Below are 20,678 nucleotides of genomic sequence, written 5' to 3' on the forward strand. Positions count from 1 at the left end.
ATACTTCTCTGAGAAAGACACTGCAGAATGGAGCTGGTTAAGACAAAGAATTTGAGTGACTTGTGTAAAAAGATCTGGTTTGCAAAAAGATCCAATGACTCTGCTAACAGTTGAATTTAGTGGTGAGTTCTCCTCTCCTGAGCCCCAGTGCTGTTTTGTGCTGTGTGCTAATGCAGATGTTTGGTCAGGCTGTATTCCCTGAGGGAGCATTAGCCCAGTAGAAAATGAGAGTGTGTATGGCAACTAACTGTTGTGATAAGTTAAGTAATAGTACCTGTATCTTTTTCTCATGGTGGTTATTCTGTTCAGAGGTAAATGATCCAGAGGAGCATTTCCACACCTAAAAAGTAAATTAATATTTGAAAGGGCTCAAAACCGAAAAGAAATACCCAGGATAAAAATACATTTTAAGATCTTTATTAGCATATACAAGTAGACAATAATTTATTTCTGACAGAAAGTAACATTCATGTTTTCTTAGAACTTGCTGCTTCCACAGGCTAAGCTTTTTGTGTGTGCTACAAACATTCTTTTTACTTTAGAACAGAAGAGACTACAAGAAGTTTCCCTCCTGCACTCCCCCAACCTAAAGACTATTTGAAATAGGCATTCCAAGAGTGGCTGAAGTACAAATACACTTCAAAATACTGTAAAACAAGGGTAAAAACTAGAAGAGAATATAAATCAGTCCCCATTTATCCACAGAAAATAATCTCAGTGTTCCGGTAGCTCCCTGTGGCCAGAGCATTTCAACTGCCATACACCAGCTACAACACTAGCAACTACTGAACTAATGTTTGCAAGAACAGACTATTTATACTGTCAAGTAGCTTTCTTTAAAACTTGACCATTTACATTTTTTGATATTACTAAATATGCCCAACTGTGTAATTTTAACAATCCATTTGAAGCTGAGCAGTTTGAAAAGTAAAAGCAATTAATTTTCAATGGAAAAGAAAAACAATAACAATGAAAGAGATAATCACAAGGAAAGTTCACGTTATTTAAAGCTCATTCTTCCCACAAAGTTTGGGTCTTGTACTGGGGTGTTTTTTTTTCACACCAGTCACTGCCAAGGAGAAGGAATGAACAATTAAAATAAAATCTAGAATTCAAAAAAACCCAAAACAATGGGGCTGGCTACTGGCATGTGCTCTCATGTGCTAGAGTTTACTGAATCAGAGTGCTAGGAAATAACTGCGATCTGAATTGTTTTGAAAGCAAAGGAACAACTGTGAACAGGACGAGGCCTAGTTTTCTTTCCACAAAAATGTCCTCCTCACACGATCACTGTGTGCAGCTTGAAGGAAGAAAAAGCAATGTTCCCCGTGTCTCTCTCTCAGGCGCTATGTCTTTCCCCTTGCTTAAGAGGGAAGAGGTCCTATAGCTCTGAAGTCTGACCTTGGGAGATATAAAATACATAAAACCCTTAAAAAGGCACCCAAGAGCCATACATTCAGCCTCCTCATATAAGTGGAAGAAAATCCACCACATAAGTACAGGCATCTGCTGTAATGGGTCAAATATTTTGCTTTGCATGTTCCATTTCATAACAAATTTTGCATCATCTGTATTCAGCATATATATTGGATATAGGCTGCAGATGCAATTTTGTACTTTCCCCACTAACCACAGAGACAGAAACTTACTGCAATAGCAACAGGCATTTTATCCCATTAGCACTGCAATAACAAAAGTGCCCACAAGTCCCAGCCAGAAGCACTGGTCAGCCAAATCTCTTTCAAGAAGCCCAAGCAATGGAGGAGAAGTCAGAAAATTGCAAAACAAAAGCCTCTAACAATTACTCATTTATCTAGCATCAACCAGCTGACATCTGGTTAATTCATACCAGGCTTAGGTTAATTCCTACATAGCTGGCAAGTTTGCAACTGAATTCCTGTTTGTCTTCAAAATTCTTTTAATATTATTGGTTTGCTAAAAAAATACACAGAGCTTGTCTTGTGAAAGCCTTGTTCCTAAAGTACTGATTTGAATAATTTGACTGGAAGAGACAGTGGCTTACATTCCAGGGGTGAAGTTGTCATGAAGTTCTCTGGGGAAAGCATCCTGCACCCCACACTGATAAAAATAACTGCAACACACAAATTTGGTGCTGTTTGTCATTAATCATAAAGGAAGAAAGGTTTCAGTTTTACTCCAGTTCCAAAACAAGCATTCTGGAAATGCTTAATGGGAGTGTGTCACTACACTTTCAAGGTCAAATAATGCAACAAGATGTCTCAATCTAATCTGAGATGGGATGAAAACCATCACAGGAATACAAGGTAAATGCATACCTCATTCTGCAAATGAAAGAGCGCCTTGATCCCATGCACATTCTCATTGAGGACTGCTGACCTTCCTTCTTTACTGTTCCAGTCTTCAAATCCAGGATTCGTCCTAAAAAAAGCCATGGAGAGCAACTGACATTCAGTATATAAATTTAATTCCATTTACTAAAATCTAATATGATGATAAGTTCATAAGCTAAACACCATTAGTCCAGTTAGGCGGAAAAATGCCAACAAGAAATCTTGATGCTGGTCTCACATTGCTTATGTGCTGGCTTAACAGATGATTTCAGCGAAGCTGACTCCAAGTTACAACAGCGATGGCTCTTTTCTTGGTTGGCCCAAGACCAACTTCCAAAGCAGGGTCAAATGCCTGGAGGCAGAGAAGACAATGACAGCAAACACGGCTTTCCAACTTGATCTGCTCACTTCACTCTTTACCAGAAGTATGAAGAAAGCAACATGCGTTATTCCCCTAACAGCTGCTCCTCTTTCCATGTGCTCTTGTGATCCAGAATGCTCAACGCTATAACACCACCTCATGCATCCAGAGCTACAGTGACGGTGAGGAACACATAAGACCATGCTTTTCTCCTTGATAATGAGACACAGGATACATCACAACAGCACTTGTAGTGGGACCTTTTCAGAGGTGACAAAAAACTGACATGATAGCATATTTTTAAAGTTAATTTTCAGGATCAGCGAGATGATCTGACTCTCCACAGAGCAACGTGAATCTGGGTCCATGGCTGGAACCTGCTGATCAGCATAAGATGACTACAAACCTCAAATCTCATACCACAGACACAGCATTGAAAAGGGATGACAGCTACCAAGTTATCCCAAGAGAGGACAGTATGGACGGAGTGCCGAGCCTGGGGAGGTCTTTATTAAAAAACAAAGGTAGCAACAAGATCACAGATGAATCTTTCCATTCTCCTGAGACAAAACGAAGGCAGTGATTACTACAGACAGGTTCAGATCAGTGATTGCGGAATACAGGGTATCACCCACAATCCTATTGTTTATCACCAAAGAACTAACAGAATGGACTTTTGAATCCACAGCTCAATTGCTAACAGATGACTATAGAATTCTGCACATTAGTAACAGACTAGAAATGAACCACTGGCCCAGATCCACAATGCTTCAGGGCTGGACACAGCCACAAAAGTGACAGTGGGCAAGAGAAATGCTGTGGAAAAGACAATTAAATGACAGCCACCAATGCTGATGACACACAGCCATGAGCAAACCTACATGTTTAAGGTGGGTACCTTTCAATAACTGTAACTATTTAAAAACTTAAGTCTTTACTGTGATATAAGTAGCCAAGTTCACAGCAACATAAAATACCATACTTGAAGAAATCATATAGAATACATTCCAAGTCTCCTTTACCAGATTTACTTAAGAATCTCTGTCCAAAAATTGAGTTCTGAAATAATCCTACTGCCAAACATTAACTTCAGAATAACTTTAACAGAAAATATTTAGCTCCATCAATGAATGAGAATAAAATCACTACAAAGAGTTTAAAGATTAGTATTTCAGAGAAGCAACTAGGCAGCTGCATCTTACTGTTAAGGTATTCTCAAGGTAACTACTGGAGGAAAGTCATCCTTGTCAACAGAAGGTTAGATGTCATTAGGTCTCTAAGGTGAAGTTAGCAACCCTGGGAACAATTCCTAAAGATGCTTCTATTCAAATTACTAGGCTATGTACATATGATTCAGGTGTGAGCAGGGAAGAAATCATATCACCACATTTCCCAGCTCATTTACACTGACCCTATGATGTAGGATGGATCTGAGATTCAAACACACTTCCTTTCCCTGCATCAGACAGTCTGTCTCTGTGTAATTTTCTATAGCCAAAGCCACAATCTGTTTTCCCATCCTCATACCTACTCACACAATTTAGAGAAACAAAATATCATTAGGGATGAGGCAAACTGACTCACAATGTAGCAAAAAAAAGACAGAATATACATACAGGACCCAACGGCTGTCCATATGAGCATGCAAAGCCAAATGAAACCATTAAAAGCATTTTTCTCTTTGGACACAATAACTTTGTCATGTAAACAAAAGAGTTGTTTTCTGTGCACTTTTTTTTCCATTCCAGTATAAATTCTTGAAGTGACACAAATAATCAAGAAGCAGTGACAGTAAATGGAACTCCAACAGCCAAGAGAAATTTCTCAGTTTTCATCATCCAGGAGCACCTCTAAAAATAATGCTTCACAATTACGTGGCAGCTAAGCCTAAAACTGCTGACACACGTTCCTTTGGCATGCCTGAAACCCCTGACAACAGAAGTCAGTTTTTAAATTTAGCCTTTTGTTTGGCATTGTCTTAGAAATATGTACCAGATAAGAAGCAGCAGTCTAAATTTTGCTCTGACTTACAAAATCACTGCAGGGGGTCTGTGGGAGTATGAGTCAGAGAAATGTTTGGTACACAGACATTACGACAAAGCTCTCAGCAGTTTGTTTCAATAGTCCATCGTGCATATGTTAACCTTTTAGAGCTCTAACAATACAGTGCAGATTTTGGTAAAGAACAAGCAGTTTGTTTCTCATATATTATTAAAAGCTTATGATCAAATTTTATTAAAAAGAGGAAGAATTACAGGTGAATAGCCTAAGGATAAAGCTTTACATTTAGCTCAAATAAGCCTGTTAGTGTACTGACTCCCTGACATAAGAGGGATTTCCCAAGACTCAGCTTTTAAGTTAGTTATACTGGTATCACCAGATGTCTAGAGCCTATCATGAAGAGTAAACTGGAGAACAACCCAGTGTGAGAACTGCATGTAACCAACGTGGCCATGCAGCACAGGTAAATGTGATCCTTTGGAAAAGGACTGGCATCAATACTCCCAAGTCCTTGCAAGTTACTGTGTCTGCCCACAGTATCGCATACATACTTCTAAAAGATTTCCCTGTTTGGAGAGGTCTCCTGTTTAATGATGGCAATCTGGATACAGGATTACTCCTTATTTTCATGCTAATTGCTAAGAACCCCATATTCATTTCTAGGCCTAGACTGACAGCATTTAGATTTTACCAGATAATTCTAATGAAGTGCAGAGAGATGGAAAACAGTGAAGTCAGGACAAGTTGGAGTGATACCACAGTTATTTGTCGTGACTTATTTTTGCTGTGACAATACAGTTTCATCTGGTCTCAAGACAAAAGTCACAGACTTTTCTCCCCAGGCTCCTCACCATTCCACACCTGGACCCTGAGGAGGGAATGGACCCACACCACCCTGCTTCTGCCAACAGGGAATTGCAAATCAACTTCCACCTGCTTTAGTATCAACTTCAATTCCCTGCAGCTGCTCACGAGATGGACCTGAGCAGGAAGCATATCGCAGTCAAGCAAACTGGCATAAATCACAACCCAAGTGTCATTCAAACAGCTCAGTTCAAGGAGGCTGCATACTCTGATGATGGCTCTGTCGCAGAAACATAAAAAAGTCATATCTCTATATATTCCTGTACCTTTTATGCTGGTGCTGCTATGTGGGTGATAAACGTTCATTTAGGTTGCTCCAGAGGAAACACAAAGTATATGTGATGTTAAATTTGGCCATTATATTCTTATGAATAGGAAATATTCTAGGATGCTCTGACAATTTCTGCTAACTGAATAGTGCACATTTCTTCTAGTTTCTTCAGGAGAACAGTTTTAACAACCCAGTGCCACCATCAGCTGGATTCCTTTATGAGCTTCCCCATAAACTGATAAGTGCATGTAGTTCATTTTCATGTTAAACTTTCCCCCCCCTCCAGCTACAGACACAACCCTCAGATACAGCAAGTGCAGGATGAGTATCTCCAACATAGCGCTGCTGTGACCAACACTGCTGTCTTATTACCATTTCCAGCAGCTGCACAACTCAGAGGAAGCCAGAGTTTACTGTGCTGAAGAGAAAGCAAATAAATGAGCACAATGCTCATTAAAATCAGCACATAAATCTCTCCGGTTGGTCTAGGTATAATTGGTAATGTGTGGAAATCTACCAACTAGAGTCACCATCCAGCAGGCAGCATTGCTTAAACCTACAATAAACCAGTTGTCCTCTGAGCAGGAATCCACCATTCAACCCAGGAACCTGATGTCAGGTGTTGTTATAAGAAAGGCCTCTCAGAGGGGACCACCGAGGTGAGGACAGTCTGCAAGTGACTCATTACTGATGTAAAATCAGAGAAGCCATATAAAGCTCTTCCCCCTAAAGAGATTAGTAGGTAACAGATTCAAGTACTCAGGATACATGCCAGAAACATTCCCTTTGTGTTATGCTGCAGCAGGTTTTCAAAGATGCTCTCAAACAAAATGATCAAGGGGACAAATATTCATATTGGCACTGATATGCCTCTTGCATGTGTAAATTGTGACTGGATTATGCACAAACCTTCCCCTTTTGGATCTCTGGTTGCTACTGTGAATGCTCAATACCTTTGCTGTGCTTGCAGCATTTGAGATGAACCTAAGCCAAAGATTGGTCTCAGCCTACTGAAGTTCCTGGGGTTTCAAATCTGAGAGTTTGGCTCAAATCCATCTTTACACAATAGCACCAGCCTGCTAGAAAATTTGTTCCTCCATGTTTAAGCACTGCATGCTAAGGTTTATAGCCTGGTAATCAAACACAGTCTGTCCTTTGTTACTCAGTTCTTTGCTATTTCTTTTTTTTTTGGCAGATTCAAAATAAGCTTCGACATCTAATTCTACCACAAATGCTTTCCCTGCTGGATTTCCAGGTCCTAAAAATCCTGCAGTATCTAATTAGAAAGAAAGGTTGTTACATAGAGGCATTCTTCTGCAAAAATTTCAGTTCAAGTTGAAATGACTGTCTCTGGAAACAATCATACAATATTTGCACCCAGTCTGCAGCATGGAAATACCCCTCTCTTACAACAAAAGACTACTGCCTGCTTATAAAGATCTGAAGAAATTTGTTTTGGCCTCATGCACATAAAAATACTGTTGGCAAAGCACATGATACAATTTTCTACTTCCCTCTGACTCATCAGTAGGACAGCTGCCTTGTACAGAGCCTTGGACCTGATAAGGAAACAGTCTTCATTAATATATGGAGTCCCACCTTGCCCTCAATACCTTAGGAGCCGAGCAAGCTTTGTGCTGTATATGACAGCGTCTTGCCTTACAAAGAACAAGTGAGGTATTTAAGAATTATTCTCAGTCACCAGATTGTCTACATATTTCTTTCCAGGCAAAATAAAATAAAGGATAAACTAAGTTTGGTTTGGACAAGATAACAAAAGATGATTTTGTGTTCATCAAAAATACTCCACAGGATACTCATGGAAGAGAAACAGAACACAGGAATACTGCATCCAAAAATCCTTATGAAAACTAAAACCATCTTTATCTTATTATTAGAAACAGGAAAAAGCAAGACAGGGATGCAGGAAAACAAGAGGAAATAATTAAAAATATAAGCAAAGTGATGGTCAAGGCACTGATGGTTCTGGACACAGCTCCAGATGTAAGATGGCCCTCAAACTGAAGGGCCAGAGAACAAAGGCCTTCTTCTGCGGCGATGCTCTCTATTAGTACATTAAGTCCTTAGAAATTAGCGGCAGAGATCAGCTTAAAGATGTGTGTTCTCAGCTAAAACAGTTTGTACACATATAAGATACAGGTCACTGCTTGGGATAAACAGTGAACTTCTAGAAAACAAAGTGTAACTCTTCCTTAATTTTTCATTTATCAGTTAATTCATATGCACCAACTATAGCTTTACACCAACCGAGGTATTCAGCTGCCAGAGCTCCTCTTGAAAACAGTGGATGCATTATGAACACATAAACAACATGTCTTCAATAAGAACATTAAACAACCTTAATTTGATAAATTTGTATCAGATTACTCTTCATAAGCTCATACCAGAGCAAAGCAGTTATTCTGCATGAATTCAACAATTAAAAGAACATAAAAACCATTAAAAATGTATACCTTTACAATTGTCATCTCATGTTTAATACAGCTCAGCAAGTGCTTTAAGTTCTAGCAATTTCAACAAATATACATCCACCCTGTGGATGTAAAAAAACCCTAAAATATCAGAAGATCCAGGAACACGTGAAGAACCAAAACTACAATGCAAACACAGTATTTGAAGGCTCTCCTTCTAGGAACTCACATTTACATAAAGCAGAAGTAGCTCTCAACATACAAATAAAACAATATACACATAAAAATTATTCATGGTCACACAGCTCTTCTCTCAGCATTCTAGGGTTTATTATTTAAAAAAGGTAATGTTCATAAAAGCATAGACACATCTACCACATACACACTCCCTGTCCTGAAAGCTCAAGTCCCTGCCCACTTATAATGACAAGGTGTCTACTGTAGGGTTGGTGACACCAAAAGCAGCTGCACACAAATACGCTGCTGCTCATCCAAGTATCCTCTAAAAACAGAGCATCCCTTCGTCATCACACCACCAAGGACAGAAACTATGGAGGGTAAATGCACCAAACAATACAATCCTAATAAAACTCACAAAAAAATTGCATCTTTCTGGCGCCTCATTGAAGGGAAAGCAAACACATGAGCAGTAAGAACAGCCTGGATGCTCAAAACATAGGTGTGCTTAACACCATCCTTTAGCATATAAACTAACGGCAGAACCACATGACTGGCACTAGTTACACTGTGCACCCAAAACCATCGCTGACTTTACAGAAGGCTTCTTACTCACATTGGAGGTTACAGTGCAGCAACGCCTGCCAACCTGTTGTTTATTTTAACACCACTACTTCATATTTGCTGAGCATTTAACAGTCTTTTAAACCTCCGAAAGGGACACCAATTCTAGTTAACATTTAAAACACATCAAGAGACCATGAAGAATGTACAGTTCTAGAAAGAATGAGCCTGATGAGGTTGTTTTTACAGAACTGGCTAACTCGTGATGCTTAACTCATTTACCAACCCTCCTGCTCACTGACAAATAACCCCAGCGTGCAGGCACTGACACTCCCAACACTTTTGCCTTCCCCAGCATCAGACACAGCACCGCCACATGGGACTGCTGCCAGGGCTCATGATGATGCAGAGCAGATGGGCCCATAACAGGCAGCAGGCTCTTCTCTTTCATACTTGGATTCATGCAAAGTAACTATTGTAGCTGCGCTGTTAGCGATGTATCTATAGTTTTAATTCACATGTGGAAAGGTTCCGTTCTCCAGACTGTGGGTGCAGGAGCCCCTGATTTCTGACTGGAAGGTGTCTGGTAGCACAGGTCACCCTTTGCTGGTACCACAGCCTTTATGGACCACAATGACAACTTCAGTCAAAAGCTCAGGACATTGATGAGGGGGAACGTGCTCCTGATCATGTGGAGATGATTGATGTGATCTAAACCTTCCCTGATATTAAAATCAGAATCCTATCAAATCTTTCAAAAAGTGGGTCAGTAGGACTTTGAAGAAGCCCCATGGGTGGGAACAAGGTCTCCCCATGCATACTTCACAGCCTTGCTTCCCAGCTTGTCTGACCGTACAGAGACAATAGGATCTCCCCACGGGAGACTGCACCTTACCAGCAAGGCTGTACAGCAAGCTAACACTTATACCTCTGTCCTCTGTGCATAGGATTTTGTGCCCTGGCCCAACTTCTCCAGAAGAACGAAGCCCTGGGACACTGGTATAATAATATCCCTTGAGAATACAACACAGCTGTAAAATCAGTCAGCCTCAAGAAGCCTGGAACAAATTCCAGGACAACAGAGGGCTTCCCGGCTGTCATACTGCATGTATCAACCAAGAAGCTTATGGGATGCAGGGATAAAATGCAGCCACTTTCACTCCAAAGCTGGCAGTGTCTTCCACCCAAATGTTATGAGACTGCTTTAGCTCTCACAGGCTGGGGCCTCACTGCTCTCTTGTGCTTGTCTTATGCAGCAGGAAGCAGCACCTTATCCCTACCCAACTGCACACTCCACTACATTACAGAGTATCGCTAATATGCTGATAAACAAATACATCAATATACAAAATAAATAACCGACTGGCTCCGAGCATGTACTTGTTGTTGTCAGACATTAAAGCAACATTCAGAGGAGATCCACACCTTTACTCCTATTTTAAGGATGAGGACAGTGAAGCCCAAAGGAATGATTTCTCTTGCCTGTGGTCAGCCAGCAGCGCAGATGCAGCTAGAAACAGGGCCCAAGCTCATGTAAACAATTAGCCAAAATAAGGAAAAGAAATTACTTTAAATTGAAAGAGGGTAGATTTAGATTAGATACTAGGATGATACTCTTCCCTGTGAGGCTGGTGATGTACTGGAACCAGATGGCCAGAGAACCTGTGGCTGTCCCATCCCTGGCAGTGCTCAAGGCCAGGCTGGATGTGGCTTTGAGCAACCTGGTCTAGTGAAAGGTGTCCCTGCCCATGGCACGGGGTTGGGAATAGATGAGCTTTAGAGGCACCCTCCACCCACACCATTCTATAATTCTACGATTATAAACACAAACCATCAAAGCTCACCCTCCTCACTAGCCTAGCTTCTCAGGGGGACTATTTGAACCTCTCTAAATATGTTAAGGTTTACATCATCTAATTGCAAAAGGCGTTGTATAAGCATTAGATTCAAGTTACGACATTCTTACAATAGAATGAAAAGTTGATCCAATCAACACCAAAGTTAATAAAAATAAAAGAGAAGTAATGCAATTGAAATGTAGCTATTTTTAAATCTCTGTCTGTCCCCTACTTACCAACTGGAGACACTCACCCACAGAAACAGAACTGAAAAGCTTTCTCACCCCGTCTTGTTTTTCAGTAAGAACCCCCTCACATTACACAGCTGTTTGCTTAATACAACTTGTTCTTATAAAAGCTCATGAGGCCAGAAAGTTTCTGCTGTGCCTGTCTTCATGTTTGACTAACCAGTCTGCATCATGTAATTCTCTACAGTGTTAGACAAATATGCATCATTATAATTAAATTAAAAAGGAAACTATGTGGGCTTTTGAGCCTTGCTCCTGAGTTAATTTTAAGGGACTATCTGAAGGGATAGTGTTACAGATCACATGCAACTCTCTCTGCTGATGGGCCTGGAAAAACTGGACATAAAAACCCAAGCAAATAATTCAAAGCACATGTTCAAAGTTAAGTTATAACACAAACCAAAAACATTTTAAGGACTAAATGTATTTTGAACTCTCAACAATGGTTATCTTATGCATGGGAAATATTCAGCATGCTAAATAAAATAGCTTATAGAAGCCCATACACGATGTGTAAGCTTTCCCTAGACATAAATACAACAGCATCTATCTCCATTTCCAGTTCCCTATCTGTAAAGTGGGACAACGCTTCTCTCTTTTTTCAATCTTGCAATGTCCATTTAAACTTCAGCAGCAGAAGCTTCATGTTGCTATAGGTTTGTGTAAGTCCTGACTCAGCCACTTCCTGATCTCCCCGGGTACTTTCAGGATCAGTCACTAGACGAGGATCACCAAGTTCATGGTTCCATGAGCTAGACAGTTGGGGTAGCATTTCTGTTACAATCATCAGGTGTATCTGAAGGAAAGCCTGAGCTGGGGAAAGTGATCATACTAAGGCCTGCCAGTGATCCAAGATTCAAAGAGCTCCTGAAAAGACAGAGCAGACTTTCTGTAATTAGAAAAAAGCATGGAAAACCCCAGAAACAGTTACTCCAAAGCACCAGCAGTAGAGACTCCCATGACAGGACAGTCATCCAAAATAACTCCGAAATATGTAATTTATTCTTTTACCATTCACAACTGCATAATAAATCAATACATAAAGGCTGTAAGTAGCTTTTAAATTAACTTATCTGTTTCACTTGAATGCTCAGCAGGAAGACTTACTGAAAAACACTTCACTTCTGCCAAGAAAGCTTCAGCTCCTAGCATTCTGTATTACTTGTACTTCATTATCAAACTCAAATAACTGGGATATATGCTTTATTAGTAAATACTGGCATGATCTGGTTCTTAAATTTGGCTGTGGTCTGCTCCACATGAGCTGGTGACACACCATGGAACAGTCCATTAGAGGAAATAATGACTGCAATATGACCTTGTGAGATATTTTGCTGGGGACAGAATTAAATTTAAACACAGAAAAAGCAAGAGAGAGGGAGGAGAACAAAAAGCCCAAGTACGTTCTCTGGCTGCTTTCATAGTTTAGTTCATTTAAAATAAGCTAGTTCTCCACAGCACAGATGTTAAGGCTAATACTGCACCCTCCCAGTACCTGCGGAGTTCCCATCAAAGTAGCAAAGCACCTGAGATTTACAGAGGGTTGCAAGCAGGGCCAGTGGCAAAGGCTCCAAGAGGCAGGATCGAACTGCTTTACTGGTAATGTGTTAACCAAAGAAGTTGGTCAGGTATTTGTGGAAAAGGTAGTATTTTTTAAATATCAAGAAAATCACTTCACTCCATATATTTCACTGTCACCATGTTTAACAAAACACAGCAGGTTGAATAAATATTGAACATCAAGAAAACCCCACCATACTTGAAACACAGCAACTGAAAATGATCCAGTCAAACATCTGTGATAACAGACCTAAGTACATGGCAGTTTCCAAGTGAGAAAACTCTAGGTGAAGACTGAAGAGAAATAACAACCACAAAATATACTTGCACATGCATGCGCAAGCACTTGAAAATTCACCCTAAAAGCATTCCCTATGTTAACCAGGTGTAATAAGTCTTTCTCAAAGTACTAAGCTAAAGTTGCTTCCTTATTTTGGTAAAAACATGTACTGACATTTTAAAAACACCATTATAATTAAAAAAAGGCAACTTATTATCACTAGTGTTCCTTCCAGTACTATCCACCCAAACAGACTGTCTCAGCAGTGGGGAGACAGACCACTGGCTCAGTCTGCCTGTGTAGGAGTTGGGCTTATCCCAACATAGGGGATGTTTTTCCCCCCAAAACCAGCCCTAGAGACCAAAGCAAAACAAAATTTTCTTGGAATCAGTTAGAGAGATTAAATGTACCATACATTTAAAGTGTGATCATTTGGAAGTACCTATTTTTTGAGAGCAGACTGGGTTTTTCTTATTTTTGTGATATTGTCCAGTGTGTCAAAGGGCAGGAATGGTGCTCCAAGGCTTTAAGGTCCTCTTCCTTACAGGTACAAAACAAAAAGCCGGACTGTACCCTCTGCATCACCCCGTAAGGTCATGGGACCACAGCCACTGGTCACACAGCCACAACTGAAGGAATGATTTGTTTCATTCACTTCAATTGAAAAACATGGCGATCCACTTGCAAAGGAAACATTAAGTCTCATATGTGTCACTGAATGTACAGAATTTAAAACTTCCCTTGTTTTCCTTCCTGAGAGCCCAGCACATTCAAATTCAGATGGCTTTCACTCACCCACTTAAGCTTTCTATTTTGTCACATGAAGTTGGCAAACTGTGCTTGATCAAAGCAGCTGATGACAGAAGAGAAACTGAAGACATGGAGGCTTTGGGCATCACTTCTAAGCCAAGATATAGGTGCCACAAAGGCACAGCTTCATTGTTTCCTGCTCCTAAGCATCTACTGCACTAATTCATTTGCTTGCAAACAGAATGGGGATAGAGGAAGCAGAACATTCACTTCCTTCATCCTACACATAAAAACCCCACAAACTGAACAGCTTAAAGCTGAAAAAAACACAATTCCTATGCTTGGCACTGATCAAGTGCAAAGGCTGTCTGTCTGTTATGAGTCCGCAAAAACACAGGCAGATTTTTTTTCTCTGGAACAAAGGCACAGCAATGGGGCTGGTGTGTACAGAAAGTCTTACACCTCAAACATCCCCTTTGCTTACCGCAATGCTGGCGGTACAACAGAATGTTGCTGAAAAACAGGTATCACATGGTGATTTGGTAATTGCCGGCAACAAGCCAAATCTCTTCCAAGATTTCACACTTAAAATAGGAAGAGATATGTTGCTAAAAAATTGGATTTTTCTACAGTAAAACCAGACAGAAACTTGAAATGCTCTGTTGACATTAATCACTCATATATATTCTATACACGGCAGCACATTTACAGAATTGTCCCCCTTTTCAGGGCAACCTCAGTGTTAAAGCTTGTTTTCAATAACATCTCTGTTCCCTTCCATCGCAGGTGCAACAATCCTGGCACAGCTGTCTCCAGCCTCCACCCTCCTGAGGAATAAAGTGGGGTGTGTGTGGGTATGCATGTGCGCATGGGTGGAAAATCCCATAAAACAAATTTTCAGACAGTCCTGCAGAGACATAAAAGATTTCAGGACATCTCACTTTATGTATATGGAAACTTCCTCTCCTCCCCATCCTCCCTCTTTTGCTGTGTCCTGTTTACTGGGTGCCCGCTCATCTTCATGCTACAGTCTGGACGTTCAGTGAAAACAGATGATGAACCACTGTTTCATCCTGGCATGAAAAGCACAAGTAGCCATGAACTCTTCCTATAAACAAAAAGTTATACAACTCGCATTTACCTGCCTAGAGGCTAACAGTCTTACTAGGCCAATCATCCTGTGCTAAAATGTTAAAATCTAAAATACTGAGATCTGGTTTTAATTCTCTGTACTCTGCCTTCCTAAGCTGCTGGGCTGGGCACGTTTCAGAGTCAGATAGTTCTTTAGGGTTCATGTACTTAAAAGAATTCACAAACAGAATTAAATAAATAAAGAAATCAAGTGCTGTCAGTTAAAACAGCCCTTTACACGCAGAGTACCTTTCCAATACATAAAGCCTCTTACAAATGTGCTCTTCAGAAAAGAAGGCTAGAGAACAAAGTCCCAAAGGAGCTTTACCAGAGCTGCTGGTTCTGTAAACTGTCTCAGCAAGGACACACTTCTCCAAACAAAAGGAGAGTTAAGAAGTGTGAGGTGTCCCTGCCCATGGCAGGGACAGAAGAGAAACTGAATGGCAGGGAGGTTGGAACTTGATGATCTTAAGGTCCTTTCCAACCCTAACTATTCTATGATTCTATGAAGTCTGGGTAGAAAAGCATCCATCTTTGGCATGTATCTTAATTTCTACAAAAGACGCAGGAACACAGAGCATCTGATAATATATTTTTGATATAAAATTTTTGGCACCAGTACCCAAAATAGACATTTTTAGCCCCTCCCCCCTTTTTTTTTTTCTTATAAATAGGCTGATACAACTTCTAACTGGATGAGAGTACCTCCCTGGTTTACCAATACAGTGCAGAAGTCATTGCATTAACTGTTTTGATAACATACTACTTTTTCATCAGACACAAGTTTTACAGTTACTGATGTTGATTTTAAGGCATAACAGGATTATATTTGCCAGGACTGAGTTTCTGCTCATGCCTCAAGTTAGTATTCCAATTTCTTCAGAGGATTTTGCTCATGAAGCCAAACAGCAGTCTCACCCAGCTCTTCTCCGTATCAGCTGGAGTCCTAAATCAGTCACTGAAGGGAGAGTTGAAAACTGATCATTTGCACTCATGTGGCTGGCTGGCTGTATGAGAAGAACCTCCTTTCAAGAAAAACCATGCATAATTTAGATTTGGAAAACTGACATGGAAGTATAAGAGAGCTCACTGCACAAAAAGAAATCCTGTGCTGATTTTCAGGACGAGTATCTGTTGTGAAGTTATTCCTAATCTTCTTTCACATGGTTATTTACCGTTTGTTGAGCACTTCCCGTCTGTGAAGTGTTGTGGGATGCTTCTCCACTGGTCTCTGGCACTGCCCTCTTCTGAGTTGAATATAATTTTTCTCATTTTTACAGAAAATTTTGTGGCTGTTTCTACAACCTGTGCTTGGTAACAAAGCTTTGCAGTTGGACAGAAAACTGCATACGCCGAAACCATCACTGCAAGACTATGTAGTATTTGACATTTCCATGAGACAGGTTCCCCAATCCAGCTGTCTGCTTATATAACATGCAATGATGTTTCCATAATATTCACAAACCACAGAGAATTGTCACACAAAGGTCTTTTCTTTAAAAAAAGTACCTATCAGCTGAACTTGTGCTGTAGTCAGTCACCATTTCCATCATAAAGTTCTACTTTTTTGTTCCTACAAAATATGGCAATAAAATATCATGCCAAGAATACACTTGGCATACAAGTTCTGTCCAGAAGTAACCTCAATTAATCTCTTCAGTTAGCAAGTAAATTGACTTAAGTAATTTTTAAATCACTTGAAACTGAAAGCAGTTAAGGTTCTGGTTCTCATAATTTTCTTGCAGTCACAGATTCACAGTTTCAGTACCCCTTAACTGCTCAGCTAAAACAGTTGGCAAGGTCTCCTTCTGAACCTCAATGTCCTGAGGCGGCTTTGTGCCACGGATGGGATTACATATGCTGCTTGCTGCCTTGCCTAAACTGAGTGAAGCTGAAGGGAGACATTATAGCTGGATTACTATGTGCTGTGCCAATCAGAGCTCAGAACTTAATATAATAAACTTGGGTGTTTCCCATTTGCACCAACTGGAGATGCTGGCTGCAGGAACAGGGACTTCACAGCCTTGACAAGTGTATCTGAGACACATCATGGAATCACTGGAATATTTCCAAGCAACCGTACAGAGGTACCTATATTCCTCATTCTACTCTTTCATGAACTGCTTATGGAGAATTAGATTAATAGAAATCAGTCTCACAAAGTGTTCTCAAACACTGCATTTTAATGGAAGGACAGTTTACTCCAGTACGTGTTCAGTCATTTTTTTGAAAGTAAATCTAGTGGAGGTGTTCTTCAAAAGCTGTTTTTCTTTGCACTTAAATCTAAGTCCTGCCCATTCTCTGTACCATTAGAGATTTGTTGTCTGCAGCTGCTTAGAGGCTCTCACTTGCATTAGAATTCCACCACACTATGAGTCATTCAGCCCTTCACACCTTCCAGCCCTGAACCTGCATCTGAACCCAACATCCATCAGGTTTCATCAGTGCATCCTAAGGGCAAATAGGTCTTTGCTAATGGATCCTACTGTGGGATGTGGTCTTCATCCATATTTGAGGTTGTTTTCCCATCTGCAGATTTCCGGCAACAAAGAGGGAAAATAAATTACTATTCTCAGTATTAGCCCCATTCTAGTTATTCATGCCTATGACACATGTCAAGACTTCTTGGGAGAACTGTTTGTTTCTCTCAAGTCTTAGCTGCTGTCTTTTCCAGAACATTTCAAACCATACATATACTTCACAGTTCAGCTTTCCTGTGGCTACAATGTGTTAGCAATTAATGCATAATAAACAAGCAGACAATTGTTCCATTTCCAGGGAATGAAATCTCTGAGGATATAAAATGGAATATAAACTATCCATCCTTCCCCATATCCTAGAAGTTAAAAATAGAGCCAGCAATTAACTCCCCAAACACACTACATGGTTCAAGCCACAGTTAAACAGCCGCTTCAATGTGGTATATACTTTTACTGCTCCTAAGTCCTGTCCTCTCCTTACTCCTAAATATTCACTTCCTGCTTCTCTGTGGTGCTACCACAAGAGTTTAAGCAACCCTGCGACAAGGTGGGCCAAAGAGCTGTCTCTACCAAACCTAAGCTTCTTTTTACTTAGCTTAGCTTTTGGCTGGGTCAGCCCCCTTGATGTGACTCATTGTAGTACCACGTAAATGCCAAATGAGGAGAGGGTGAGATGAGGTGATGATTGCATAAGCTAGTGTGATTGCCAAAGAAATGCTCATGTAACCACAGCTCCAGTTCAGTCTTATTCCTGGGGGCAGAAATGTGAGAGGGAGCCTGCTTTCTCCGCCAGCTTGTTCTCTGTCGTGCCCCTTTTTGGCAGTGGCAGCCTCCCAAGTCCTCAGGGTCTGGAGCAGCTTCCTGGGTAGCAGGATTGCTAAGAGGTGCTGGGAAAACCCCAGCAACGCAGCACTAATGATGAGTGCTTGTAACAGGAAAAGCAAATATAACCAAAAGATGTTGCTCTGATCTAATGCGAAGCAAATGAAGTTTGTCCTTTGTCATTGCTTCCCCAGTTCAAGGGCTGAAGGAGGAAGCTACAGGGTTGAGAAAATATACCCTGAGAAGATGGGAAAGAGAGCAAAATTAAAAATTGTAACAGATCATTACACTTTCATTTGCAATTCTCTTCCTCAGGCAGATCCTATCTCAACAGCCAGAGGTCACTAAAGGATGAGGCTTTTCCTGGAGCCTGCAGGGAACTTCAATATCAAACACAGCTCACTGGCTTGCAGCTTGCATCTCTTTCAAGCTCTGCATTGCCCTTTGTTCTGCACGAGACATAACTTTGGAAAGCCAAGAAGCCAAGAGAGACTTGGGGGCTGCCCAAATGGCTTGATAAACACTGACTTAATGAAGTGCATCTGCCTACTTGACTTTTTAAAATGTCACTAAGGCACCCATATTTACATTCATTGCAATATTCCATTTCATTCCCACCTGTTACAAAGCTGCTACTCTCAATATGGCTTGTGTTACAAGAAGGAAAGCGTAACTAGTTGAACAGACTCTAAAATGACCTTGCTCCCAAAAAGGCATCTCAAAGGAGCAAGATGCTTCTTGCTGCATGTTTATAAGCACACTGACACTGGACTGACCACTCCTTATAGAAGACTACTTCTCTTATTTAATGATACTTTACAGGGTCAAGGAAATGCAAGTTTAATACAACAAATCTAGAGTTTTCTGTTTTATCTACATGCTACATTTATCTACATTTCCGGAGGGCCAGGAAACCTCCTTGGATGGATAAGGAGCTCCTGAGGAAAATTCAATTGAAAAAAGAGGCTTATAAAAGGTGGAAGCAAGGACAGGTGGCCTGGGAATAATACAGGGATGTTGTCCAGGAAGCTAGGGACCAAGTTAGGAAAGCTAAGGCCCAGCTAGAATTAAACTTGGCTACGGATGTGAAAGATAACAGGTAGGGAATCTATAAGTATGTAGCCAATAAAAGACAAATTAGGGAGAATGTAGGCCCCCTCAGGAAGCTCTCAGGAGAACTGGCTACACAGGATTTGGAGAAGGCTGAGGTTCTGAATGACTTCTTTGCCTCGGTCTTCACTGGCAAAGGCTCTGACCACAGCACCCAAGTCCTGGAAGGCAGATGCAGGGACTGTGAGAATGAAGACCTTGCGCCCACTGTAGGAGAGGAACTGGTTCAAGACCATCTTAAAAATCTGAATGTGCACAAGTCCATGGGTCCTGATGAGATCCATCCGTGGGTCCTGAAGGAGCTGGTGAATGAAGTTGCGAAGCCGCTGGCCATCATATTTGAGAAATCGTGGCAGTCAGGTGAAGTTCCCGACGACTGGAAAAAGGGAAATATAACCCCCATTTTCAAGAGGGAGAAAATGGATGACCCAGGGAATTACAGAGCAGTCAGTCTCACCTCTGTGCCTGGCAACATCTTGGAGCAGATTCTCCTGGGAGGCATGCTAAGGCACATGAAAATCAACAAGGTGCTTGGTGACAGCCAGCATGGCTTCACTAAGGGGAAATCCTGCCTGACCAATTTGGTGGCCTTCTATGCTGGGGCTACAGAACTGATGGACAGGGGTAGAGCAGTTGATGTCATCTACCTGGACTTGTGCAAAGCGTTCGACACTGTCCCACACGACATCCTTGTCTCTAAATTGGAGAGACATCAATTTGATGGATGGACCACTCGGTGGATAAAGAACTGGCTGGATGGCCACACACAAAGAGTTGTGGTCAATGGCTCAATGTCCGGCTGGAGACCAGTAACGAGTGGTGTCCCTCAGGGATCGGTGCTGGGACCGGTCTTGTTCAACATCTTTGTCACTGACATGGACAGTGGGATTGAGTGCGCCCTCAGCAAGTTTGCCGATGACACCAAGCTGTGTGGTTCGGTTGATACCCTGGAGGGAAGGAATGCCAACCAGAGGGACCTTGACACGCTTGTGAGGTGGGCTGATGCCAACCTCATGAAGTTTAACCATGCCAAGTGCAAGGCCCCACACCTGGGTCAGAGCAATCCCAGGCACAGCTACAGGTTGGGCAGAGAAGAGATTCAGAGCAGCCCTGTGGAGAAGGACTTGGGGGTGTTGGTGGATGAGAAAATGAACATGAGCCAGCAGTGTGCACTTGCAGCCCAGAAAGCCAACCGTATCCTGGGCTGCATCAAAAGGAGCGTGACCAGCAGGTCGAAGGAGGTGATCCTGCCCCTCTACTCTGCTCTTGTGAGACCTCACCTGGAGTATTGTGTGCAGTTCTGGTGTCCTCAACATAAAAAGGACATGGAACTGTTGGAACAAGTGCAGAGGAGGCCACGAGGATGATCAGGGGACTGGAGCACCTCCTGTATGAAGACAGGCTGAGGAAGTTGGGGCTGTTCAGCCTGGAGAAGAGAAGGCTGCGTGGAGACCTCATAGCAGCCTTCCAGTATCTG

The 20,678-nt window shown here is 41.4% G+C and overlaps 1 protein-coding gene across 4 annotated transcripts in view; it reads right to left on the reverse strand.

The window, feature by feature from the left end:
* ARNT2 (aryl hydrocarbon receptor nuclear translocator 2) overlaps positions 1–20,678 on the reverse strand; it is a 104,498-nt gene that overhangs the window by 40,901 nt on the left and 42,919 nt on the right. For all 4 annotated transcript variants that reach the window (XM_062630132.1, XM_062630160.1, XM_062630150.1 and 1 more), the window contains 2 exons: positions 2,298–2,400; positions 275–340 (listed from right to left, as the gene is read on the reverse strand). In XM_062630132.1, the coding sequence (XP_062486116.1) occupies positions 275–340; positions 2,298–2,400 (169 nt within the window). The remainder of the gene's footprint in view (positions 1–274; positions 341–2,297; positions 2,401–20,678) is intronic.

This window comes from Pezoporus occidentalis, unplaced genomic scaffold, assembly GCF_034315485.1.
Source record: "Pezoporus occidentalis ecotype Australia unplaced genomic scaffold, CSIRO_AGI_Poc_V1 ctg11, whole genome shotgun sequence".
In the NCBI taxonomy this organism is placed as follows: domain Eukaryota; kingdom Metazoa; phylum Chordata; class Aves; order Psittaciformes; family Psittacidae; genus Pezoporus; species Pezoporus occidentalis.